At 34.3% G+C, this 12,478-nt stretch overlaps 1 protein-coding gene across 4 annotated transcripts in view; it reads left to right on the forward strand.

Annotated features, from left to right (window-relative positions):
• Positions 1 to 12,478, forward strand: part of ADAMTS20 (ADAM metallopeptidase with thrombospondin type 1 motif 20) — a 162,665-nt gene that overhangs the window by 52,908 nt on the left and 97,279 nt on the right. For all 4 annotated transcript variants that reach the window (XM_072798274.1, XM_072798277.1, XM_072798276.1 and 1 more), the window contains exons 8-11: positions 5,583 to 5,688; positions 7,548 to 7,694; positions 10,006 to 10,147; positions 11,563 to 11,667. In XM_072798274.1, coding sequence (XP_072654375.1) covers positions 5,583 to 5,688; positions 7,548 to 7,694; positions 10,006 to 10,147; positions 11,563 to 11,667 — 500 coding nt within the window. The remainder of the gene's footprint in view (positions 1 to 5,582; positions 5,689 to 7,547; positions 7,695 to 10,005; positions 10,148 to 11,562; positions 11,668 to 12,478) is intronic.

The following is a 12,478-nucleotide window of genomic DNA, read 5'->3' on the forward strand; positions in this document are numbered from 1 at the left end:
ACAATAGAACAGATCAATGAAACCAGGATCTGTTTCTTTGAAAAAATTAATAAATTTGATAAACCCCTAGCTGAACTTATCAAAAAGAGAAAGGACCCAAATAAATCACAAACGAGAGAAGAGAAATAACAACACCACAGAAATACAATTATAAGAGAATATTATGAAAAACTATATGCCAGCAAATTGGACTGTCTTACTGCTTTTTAGATGTTATTTATAACTTTGTGATACTAAATCCATTTTGGCTTCTGTGTATCACAGATACCCTTCAATAATTTGTTGCTTAGTTTTTGTTTCTGTGTGTTTGCGAAAAGGTGTAAAAACTGAATGTATAGCAATTTTATATTTGTTATGCCTGGGTGGCTCAGTGGTTAAGTGTCTGCCTTTGGCTCAGGTCGTGATTCTGAGGTCCTGGTAGGATTCCCACATCGGGCTCCCTGCAAGGAACCTACTTCACCCTCTGCCTATGTCTCTGCCTCCTTCTCTGTCTCTCATGAATAAAAAAAATAAAATCTTAAAAAAAAAAACACCCTTCTGTAACTCAAAGTCTAAACATATCCTGTTTTCTTATAAACATTTAAAAATTGGTCCTTTCATGTTTAAATTTCTAAACTATTTGGGATAAAACTAGATACAGACCTAGTTTTGTTCCTTTTCTATTTAGATAGTTTCCTCAGACCATACATCGAATAGTTCACTTCCTTTACTTAGTAACTGCAGTCTCCTAAAAATTTTATATTTGCATGAGTGTCTGCAAATCATTCTTCCATTCCATTAATTACTTTCCTAGTTTATGTACCAATTCTACTCTACCAGTTGACCTTTGAACAACATGGTTTGAGCTGCGCAGGTCAAATTGCAACAGAGACTAACACATAGATTGTTTCACTCAGTACAGCATTGTAAATCTATTTTACTTATTATTTTCTTTAGCTTTATTGTAAGAATTCAATGTATAATTCATACACAAAACATGTGTCAGTAATTCTTTTATTTTAAGGCTTCTGGTCAGCTGTTGGCCATTATGGTTTTGGGAGTCAAAAGTTATATCCTTTTTCACTGCACAGGGTTGGTGTCCCTAATTCCCATGTTGTTCAAGAATCAATTGTATTTTAATTTTTGTAGCCCTGTAATAAATCCTACTAATTGGCAGGGTATATAACTTTACCTTATTTTTGGCAACAGTATTTTGGCTATTCTTAGACTTTGTTTTTCCATAAAAAAATTTTAGATCTGCATTTCAACTCATTATAAAACATTATCTGTCCATTTATGTAGATCTTTTTAAATGTCTTTCAGTAATACATGTTTTCTTTCATGCTAGTCATACACAAATTTTGTTAGACTTTTTTATTGTAAAGAGCATAGAATACTGATTAATAGAAATGCAATAGACTATTTTGTTTATTGATTTTAATTCTAGCCACTGATTCATCACTCAAAATCTCATGGACACTCATATCATTTGTGAATTATGGCAATTATCCTTACTTTTCAATAATTTTTTTCTTTAGGGAATACTAATAAAGTTACACTGTTAAGAATATTTGCCATAGGTTCTTGGCAGAAAATTTAATCCTAAGTATTGAGTCCTAAAAAGCATGTTTCCTTCCTTTTTCTAATTTTAGTATAATTATCACACAATATTAGGTTCACTTGTACCTTATAGTTAGTCAACATTTACATATACATTGTGAAATGCTTACTGTGATAAGCTATTATATATCAGCACAGTTATTAAGTTATTATAGTATTGTTGGCTTATTCCCTATGCTGTACTTTATATTTCTGTGATTTATTTTATAAATGGAAGTTTGTACTTTTTAATCCCCTTCACCTTTTTCACCCACTCCCTACCCTCCATGGCAACTACCAGTTTGTTCTCCGTATTGATCAAACTGGTTGGTTGCTTGTTTTGTAGATTTCACATATAAGTAAAATTAAATGGTGTTTTGTAGATTTCACATATAAGTAAAATTAAATGGTGTTTGTATTTCTCTGACTTACCTTACTTAGCATAAATACTCTAAATCCATCTGTGTTATCACAAATGACAAGATTTCATTCTTTTTTATGGTTGAATAATCTATTGTATACTTATATATCACATCTTCTTTATCCATTCATCTATCAGTAATCTTAGCAATTAGGTAGTTTCCATATCTTGGCTATTGTAAATAATGTTGCAGTGAACATAGGAATGCATATATCTTTTCAAATTAGTGTTTTTGTTTTCAGGTAAATAGCCAAAAACGGAATTGCTGGATCACATAATCTTTCTATTTCTAGTTTTTTGAGGGAACGATTCCATACTGTCTTCCATAGTGGTGCACCAATTTACATTCCCACCAACAAGCTAACCATTTTAATCACATACAGATCCATGGAAATATGTTTTGTATATGATTAAAGACCCAACTCAAAATATGCCCATAAACAGGCAAGAACAAAAACAAATCAAAGTGAATATATAACATCATGGCACCAAGCAGCTAATTGATGGTTTGTACCTAAATTCACTCAAGCTAATATGGGGTTCTATAAAAGTGGTCAGAAAAAAAAAATATATATATGTATATATATATATAAAAGTGGTCAGAGATAGAATAAAGTAGCTTGGGCCCAAATCTGATACAGGCTCCCTATTTTTAGAAGTTCAAGAAGCTGCACAGAGTCACCCAATCTAGCCATTTTAAAGAAGGAAAACCGGACAGCCTGGGTGTCTCAGTGGTTTAGCACTGCCTTCAGCCTAGGGTGTGATCCTGGAAACCCGGGATCGAGTCCCACGTCAGGCTCCCTGCATGGAGCCTGCTTCTTCCTCTGCCTGTGTCTCTGCCTCTCTCTCTCTCTCTCTCTCTGTCTCTCATGAATAAATAAATAAAATCTTAAAAAAAAAAAAAAAGGAAAACCATTTTCAACATGCTTTTCAAAAAGGGTTCAAAGACTGGGCAATGATATCTACAAAAGATAATAGATAGCAGGATACTTAGTGATTTTTCCACATGTTTTAGATGACAAAATACTAATCCTTGTGTTAATACAAATTGTACAGCCTTGAGCACGTGACTTGTACTCATCTATGAAACTGAAAGTTACTCTTAGCTTCATAGATTTGCTATGAAGAATAAATGAGTTCTATCACATAAAACCTTACAATAGTATAACATACATAATAAACCCAGGTCAGCTCTCATTATCATTACACTAATAAATGATTTCAGGGGCATCTAGATGGCTCAGTTAAGTATCCAACTAATTTCAAAAAGTTAAATTATTCATTAGGATTACATATTACTAACAGACATGACAATGTTATTATGGATATGAATCTCAAAAGAAGACATACAAATGGAACAAATATATGAAAAATGCACAAAATCACTAGTTAGGGAAGTGTAAATCAAAATCACACTCCACATCTGTTAGAATAATGGTCATCAAAAAGACCAGAGGTATGGGACACCTGGGTGGCTCAGTCAGTTAAGCATCTGACTTTGATTTTGGCTCAGGTCATAATCTCAGGGTTCTGAGATTGAGCCCCATATTGGGCTCCACTCTGGGCATGGAGCCTGCTTAAGATTTTCTGTCTCCCTCTGCCCCTCCCTACCATTCCCTCCCTTTCTCCTCCTCTTCCTAAAAAAAAAAAAATAATAATTTTTAAAGCTTTCAGATATGGAAGAACAAGGCTGGAGGTTTCATAATCCCAGATTTCAAATTATACTACAAAACTACAGTAATCAAGAGAGTATGGCACTGACACAAAAAGACACATAGTGAATAGAACAGGGCAGGTTAGCTTGGAATATATTCATCTTTAAGCATGAAACATAAAATTTGATGATAGTCAATATTTTTTTTGAAATATCTATGTAGTCTTAGAAATGAATATATGGAAATTGAGCCACTTAACAGATTGAAAAGACTAAAGAAGGCGCAGGAATAGCAAGATATTCAATAAAAATGTGTTTAGTTTTAACCTCTACTAAAGGAGAAATATAAAATTGACCAAAACTGTCTAAAAAATGGCACATAAAGTAAGAAGTCATACTTTAGTAAAACAATAATTCTTGCATACTTGGGAGAGCAGACTGTTAAATAATCTTTCTCGTTTTTTTCCTTGCTCATTTTTTACTTTGATTCTAATTAAGAAAATGTTATTTGGGGGGATCTTTGCCCAAGCAATGCCTTTGGCTATGGGTTCAGAAAGAGAGCAAATACTTTTGTTTATTAAGGAAAGAAGTATTGGTAATTGAACATGTTCATCTGAATTTTTCTGGCATTTTTAGATTCCTCAGTTCAGTGTTTTTTAAAGCACGAGAAAACATTTCTCATTGTTAGGAAATTACCATAATATTAGGAAAATGTGCATGCTTTTAAGTTTTATAAATGAAAGAATACAGAGGAGTATAGATCTAAAGCACAGTAGTTAATACAGGTCTACTGTATATTAAGAACTTTCTAAATGCAAAAACTTTACAGTAAGCAACTGGTTATATATGAAAAATTCTGCTTTTTTATGAAAGGGATTGTCCTTAGGAGAGCAGATAACTTACAATAAAATTCTGAAGAATAATAGCAAAAACTATGCCATCACGGTAAATAAATGTCAACTGAGTTGATGGACTATGGATTGTTGTAAGGAACACTTATTTTCAATTTCTTATTCTGGATTATATCAGCTCTTTCAGCAGCAAGTTGGCATTGCGTGATGTTCTTCATATTAAAGAGTGAATAGATCTTAATAGGATACATTTTCTAAACATTTACAAAATTATTGGGTACCTTTAATATGTCAATAATTTTATTTAACACATTTTAGATGCCAGGTGCTATTCTGTGCAGTTAACATATAATCACTCATTTAATTAAAGCTGAATAATTGTATGCTGCCTCAAAACTTTAAATAGTAAAGCAAATTCATTAATTTATAGTGTTCTGTGGTATCTTCTATATTAGTTCTTTTACCAACTTTCATTGATTTGTCTAGTCTCTACGCTAATGTTGCCTAAAACCTCATCCTTCCTATAACAAACTTTTTTTCCTCTTTTTAAAAAATTGTTATTTAGGGATCCCTGGGTGGCACAGCGGTTTGGCGCCTGCCTTTGGCCCAGGGCGCGATCCTGGAGACACAGGATCGAATCCCACGTCAGGCTCCCGGTGCATGGAGCCTGCTTCTCCCTCTGCCTATGTCTCTGCCTCTCTCTCTCTCTCTCTGTGACTATCATAAATAAATAAAAATTAAAAAAAAAAGATTTAAAAAAAAAATAAAAAATTGTTATTTAAATTCAATTTGCGAACATCCTCTTCCTTTTTTTTTTTTTTTTTTTTTTTTAAGAATTGTTCACCCCATATTTTGGTTTATTTTCTTCAGTAAAAGAATCCAAGAATTGGCTTAGAAAGATTTCAGCTGCAGATAAATCATTCTATTCTTGTTTCCTTCACCTTATAAAATATTTGTGATATTAATAGCCAACTCTGTATCCATTTCTAAGTAGTATTGCCAATAGTAAAAGCTTTAAAATTTAGTTCTTTATAATTTGATACTTCCCATTTTGAAATACAAACATGAAATTTTTCAGGTTTAGCAGAGTTAGGTACCCTATGTGATCCTTTACGGAGCTGCTCTATTAGTGAAGAAAATGGACTCAGCGCTGCCTTTACCATCGCCCACGAGCTCGGGCATGTGTAAGTACCTTCTGCTACCTCAGTGATGTGCTTTCTATTAATCATTGCACAGAATGCCTACAATTCCATCTTCAATTGAGTAATTAGCAGCTTTATGTCTTTAAAAATATTGTTAGTGTAATTTTCATCCCTGAAATGCTAACTCTGGCTCTTTTGTGATCTGTTAGGTCAGACAGGCTGCACAGATCAACAGACTAAGCAAAGAACTAGAACTTGGGAATTTTTATTTCATTTACTGTATTGGATTACATGACCAGCACTTCTGGCCTCTATCCCTTGTTATCCCATACATGACCAGGTACTGTCCTCTTCCATCTTATGGGAGGGCCTGCAGGGGCTTCTGGTTCTGGGGAACTCCCAATAATATTTGTAATACCAACTCACTTGTTGCTCTTATAGCTCAGAGCCCCAGCAGAGAATGTGGCATGTGGGAATTTCTTAATCATTAAGAGATTTTTTTAAAAGTTATTTCTCCAGCTTCATAGTTGTTGTTTTTTGGTTTTGTTTTTTGTTTTTTGTTTGTACAAATGAAGGGTTCTATCTGTTCCTGCATTATTAAAAATTCTACTGGGGTTCTATGCTCTAAGAATGCAGGCCATGATTCCCCGTGATAGCCTCGGAGCTCCCATGGAAAGTCAGAAACCCCTACAAACTCATCCTCTGAAAGGTTTCCATATGTGTACCCCCAGCATTCTTGGGATTTCTTGTTTATACGCTAATAAGGAATTGAGGCTAGAGTTGCCTCTTTTAGTTTCACTACATTTTCTTTCCCTGGTCATGCCTTATATCATTAGGGTATCCAACAGGAATAATTTCAAGTGGAAATCATTTTTATTGAACTAGTGCCTCTTCAGTTCCCTTTTAGCACCGTTATGTTTCAGGATTATCAGCAAGGTGTACACTCCAATTGTTTGAGTGAGGGAGAGATGGGATCAGGAGCTTACCTGAGGGCCGTAGATGCATTGCAGTAACATCTGGAAAGTACTGTTAGCTGATTTCCAAGGCTACTAACTAATGGAAAACTGTTCTCGCAGAGACTGCCATCTTAGACATTTATTTTCTTCCTGAAAAACTCTTTGGGTGTCTTTAGAATATGGGTAGGTAGCTTAATTGAAAGACTGATTTTTAAGTACAAATCTCAGCAGGCAAAGAGCTGAGTTAGGTGGATTCAGTGTTCCTTCTAAATGCAAGTTCATACTTAGGTCCTCAAAAGAATGCATAGGCTCTGCTGCTGGCCAGCTAATTATCTAAAATCCTTGATCTTACAAAGATTTGGTTGCCCTTTAGGAAGGTTTTTGTTATTCCAGTTCTATCAGTAATCACTGAGTATAGACTGGAAACAGTACGTAGCCTGTTTCGTGTAAAACAGACGGATGCTATAGAATGATAAAGAATTAGGGGTTCTTTTCTATCAAGAAATTTAAAAAAAAAAAGAAAAGAAAAGAAATTTTGATACTGTAGTAAATAGTCAGTGATCTACAAATGAGTGTGGTATCGCTTTTATGTAATCTACCTACACACCTCTTAGGATATGCATGCTGAAACCTGCAAGTATTTATGTGAATGTTATATCCATATTGTGATGAGGTGAGCCAGAGTCAACATATTTTGATTCTTTAGACTCAAGCTACCAAGTCAACAGACTGTGCTGCTGATCAAAGTTATAATCTAGTGTTTCTCAGATCATGTGCTTCTAAACATGAAGATAGCCCTGGTTTTACAGTGCCCAAAGGGAGAGATCAAGAGTATAAGTTTTAATATGATTGGATTTATTTGTCTTTTACCTTATAAGAGATCTGTTACTAATGTTGTATTCATATTTTCATATTCTTTTTTTAAGTGTTTATTTTCATTTTTAGATTTAATGTTCCACATGATGATAGTTTTAAATGTAAGGAAACTGGAAGTAAACATCAATATCATGTAATGGCTCCAACTTTAAATTACCACACAAGTCCTTGGACCTGGTCAAAATGTAGTCAGAAATATATCACTGAATTCCTAGAGTAAGTCTGAAATTATATTACTTTAGTTAAATGAAACATTTATTAGACTATAGAATTTGAAATTCATTTGTTCTTTTAAAGTGGTTCAATTTCTGTTTAGTTTTTCTGTTTAAATTTAAGAGTGTTCTTTATACAAATGCATTTTTAAAAATAAGAAAAGGGTTGTATATACATACTTCTAAAATATTTTGGGGGCAGCCCCAGTGGCTCAGTGGTTTAGCACTGCTTTCAGCCCAGGGTGTGATTCTAGAGACCCGGGATCGAGTCCCACGTCAGGCTCCCTGCATGGAGCCTGCTTCTCCCTCTGCCTATCTCTCTCTCTCTCTCACTCTCTCTCTGTGTCTCTCATGAATAAATAAATAAAATTTTTTTAAAAAATAAAATATTTAGGAAGGGGGCAGGTCAGAGGCTAGCTTTGCCTTTCTTTTTCTTTCTCTATTTCTCTCTCTCTCTCTCTCTCTCTCTCTCCCCCTCCCTCCCTCCCTCCCTTCCACTTTTTTTTTTTTTTTTTAAAACAGTAAAATAGTTTAGGTGCTCTATTAGGAAAACTTTTCAAGGAAAGCCCTACTGAGATTCACACTTCGTGTGTGTGTGTGTGTGTGTGTGTGTGTGTGTGTTTCAATTTTTTCAGAAGCTACTGAATAATATTTTGAGAGGAGTTTGAGAGGCTCATGTTTGAGGTGCCTTTGAAGGACAGACAATAGCTGATGTCAAACTATGAATCTTTGAAGTAGCTTAGTACAACCAGAGAGGTCTGGCATCTATATGTTTACATGTTCTTTTGGAAGATTTTCCTAGGTTTGAAGAGAAGAAGCAGATCCAGATTTTTCTTGTCTCATCTCTCCACCTTCCACTAGGCTTCTTAATTCCCACTTTTATCCAAGTGGTGTTTCTGTCCTATTTATTGACAGTTGCTAAAAGGCAAGGCCAAACTCTTTCCAAGTAATTTTTTTTTTGGTATAAATGAAGTATTCTTTTTTTTCCTACATATTCTAATCACCAATCTATGCACTTTCTAGTTACCTCTCTTTATGAGAACTATGAGAATAAATGAAAGCATGCTTTGGATTATATGTTCATAAATATAATCCAAAGTTATCAGTGATTATTCTTGTTTGGAGAGTTGATTTAAAAGCATAATACACAGTTGCTGATCTATATGTGATTGCATATAGCTTTGTTCAATGGCCAATTGAGATGCTGATTAAAAATACCAGTAAATGTCCTTATTTTTGAAAGGGGGTAATGGGATTCTCTCCATGGGAATTAAAAAAAAATATGTATGTGCTCGTTTTTTTCCCCTAAAGTTTATATGTTCAGTTTTGGACAAAATTTAATGTCTTTCTAGCCAGTAAAAAATTGTAGATTTCTAAATTATGGCAATGGAACGATCGTTTCTATTTTTTTTTTTAAAGATTTTATTCATGAGCGACACAGATTGAGAGAGGCAGAGGGAGAAGCAGGCTCCATGCAGGGAGCCCGATGTAGGACTTGATCCCGGGACCGCAGGATCATGCCCTGAGCCAAAGGCAGATGCCCAACCACTGAGTCACCCAGGCGTCCCTCATTTCTATTTTTTTCGAAACAAAATGTTTTTAACCCAATTGGGATGATGGGACATTTTCAGTTTCCTGTACACTAGACACTGCATTACAAGCTAAGAGTAATAAACACTCATTTCCTCTGCTGTTTACTACTTTTCTAAGTCCTTTATATGTATATGTATGTGTATACACACACACACACTTTAATAGAAACTTATAAGGTGAATAGTGTCACTGTTATTATAGGTGAAGAGACTCAGGGAAGTTGTCCACAGCCATGCATCCTGGGAAGCACTAGAACCAAAACGCAAACTCTAGCCCTTTAAAGTGGAAACAAAATAATGCTTTCTGAAATTCCCTTGTTTTGTTATATAGAACTTTAAATGTACTTTCCTAAATTATTTGAAAACTTTTTAACATCTTGATGATTTGGGCATTAAATATAAGGCATTTCTATTGGGCAACAAAATAGATCAAAAGTGTAGTGTGATTATATGAATAGGTTTCATAAAATTATATTCTGATTAGTTTGTCACTGTTCTTTTTAAAAATTGTATCTTCAAAGCTATTGTAGTATTCAAACGAGAACAAACACGTTAAAAGTCCTTTGTGAATTGTGAGGTTTTCTTCCTGACTTTGATATGCATTGGTTTTTAAATTATGAAAAGAAATATTGATACTCTTTTTGAAAGTGTAGAACACAGAAAATGTGATAAAGAATTTTATGCATCGACATCTGTTAACGATATTTTCGGTCATTGGCACAGTACTGGTCATGGGGAATGCCTCCTTGACAGACCAAATGGAAGAATTTATGATCTATCTTCACAACCTCCTGGATTAATGTATGATGTAAACAAGCAGTGTGAACTTATGTTTGGTCCTGGATCACAAGTGTGTCCATACTTGGTAAGAAAAATTCTATACTTTTTTTTTTTTTTAAGACTACCATAAAGTTACAGTTAGAATATGTTTCAAAAATATACATTTATTCTCTTGAACAGAAGGTGAACTGTGTATTTTAGAAGTTAGTAAGTCTTAGAGAAATTTGCCGTTTGCCAGAAAGCGGTTAAAAAAAAGGGAAAGTAAAATTTAGTGAGTACTTATTATGTGTTCTGTACTGTGTTAAGTACTTAATTATTTTCATTAACTCTCACAAAATCCTATGTGAAGTACTCCCCATTTAGAAAATAGACACTGAGAGGTTATTGAAAATGAAAAGCATTCAAATATTTATGTTCAAATGCTATTTTTTTTTTGGGTGGGTGATAAAATTGAAATGTCTTGATAATGAGTTATATTAAAAGCCCCGGGAATCCAAATAGACTACATTTTAATTTACATAGATTTGAATCCAAAGAAATGAAATGTAGGGCCTGTTGTTATCGTTAAACTCTATAACTTTGAGGATATTTCATAGGTTAGATACACTCCTAGGTTGTGAGGATCATTGCACCAGGAATACAACTTCATTCACTCATTGAAATATATATCCCCAGTGTTCTATTCAGGATCTGTCATAAACTAAATCTCGAATGAATGAATGAATGAATGAAAGAAAGGAAGAAAGAAAGAAATCTAACAGTGAGTGCAAAGATAGGCAAAGCATATTCCACATAGTAATATTGTTTTTAAAATCTTTGAATAAAAAATGTTAATAAGCTTTTAAATATCCACTAAGGAGGAGGGGAAGATTTAACTTAATTTTTTTGTTCAAGATACATTTCTTTTTTACCTGATTTATACACTAAATAAACTTTGAATTTAAATTCAGAAAAAGAAGAGAATTATCTTGGGTATAGCTCCTGTGAACCTCTGTGGATTTTATTTCTCGTGAAAACTTGAGAACCCTTTGTTCAGAAGTTGAAAGTATGCATTATATTCACAAAGTAGGAAACCAGTATACATTATACAGTATTTCTATGCACATTATTCATACATTCTATCATCGTATCAAAAGAGGCTTTTGGAAACTCCTTGTGAATAACATTTTACAACAAAAAGTCCTTTAGAAAAATATCTTGCAAAGAGAAATGTTTCCCATAATTTTGAATATTTCCACTCTAATTTCTCTCTCTCGTTGTTCAATGTATGATGAAAATCTAAAACTAAACATTGCCATTTTATATGTTTAGAGATAAATTGATGATAGAACTTAGTAAAGATTTTTTTTTTTTTTTTTTTTTTTGCTGATTATTTCTACCTCTGACCATGAAACTGTGACATATGTAAGATCAATGTAGAAACCAATGCATTACACTAGATTGATCCGGTGGACATAGTGTTGGTTTACTCTTGTTTGTCTGCTTTATGTTACCATGCAGAAGCAGTGCAGGCGTCTCTGGTGCACTAGTGCAGAAGGAGTACACAAGGGCTGTCGCACTCAACACATGCCCCTGGCAGATGGAACACACTGTGGTCCTGGGATGGTAGGTTTCCTCGGAGGGTGAATCTTGTGTCAAGAGATTATCCAAGGATGTGATGGCTCTGCATTTCCACACTCTTCATTATTTCTCAGCTTTTGCTCTGCTAGTGGAGCAGTGTTGCCATGTTAGTTTGATGTAGTACATAGTCAAGTGAATTAAATTTTTAATTTTACCCTTCCCCCCCCTAAGATCTAGCAGATGAATGTTAAAATCATATAGGTAACTACATGGATAGTTATCTGACTATGTTATAGACTTGTTAACAATGAGTATAACATAAAGGTCCTAATATTTCAGCAATCTCCCCAAATTCAAGGATGCTACCATTGTATACATTTTCTCCCATAAAATTCAATTAAGTATGATTAAACATTTTAAGTGGCTGCTTCAGATACTTATTGGTTGTAAATATCTTAAAATATACCTCTAAAATTGCCTAAACATCCTACATTTTTACCATTCTAACATCAGCACAGACTAATCTACATTTGCACGTGATGCTGAGTGACAGGGTTCACCAAAATAGACATGTAAGGATGAAGTCTGGTTCTTGGTGCTTCAAGATGAAGGCAAGCTTCTTTGGCCTTGGTAGCCAATGTTGTCTGCACTGAGGAAGTTTAGTCTGTTCATGGCTTCTCTGAGGTACCACAGCACAAATGGAGCACTTGGCTTAGTGATACGTTGGCCAGTGCTGCTTCTTTTGTTAACTTCACACTGGGCACAAGTAGAAACTTTTGGGATGGGTTGAGTAGCTGACCTTGTGCTTTATCAGCTGTTGCTTACTGAACGTTTATACCAGCTACTGCCCTTCTCT

Source organism: Canis lupus, chromosome 25, assembly GCF_048164855.1.
Source record: "Canis lupus baileyi chromosome 25, mCanLup2.hap1, whole genome shotgun sequence".
NCBI lineage: Eukaryota > Metazoa > Chordata > Mammalia > Carnivora > Canidae > Canis > Canis lupus.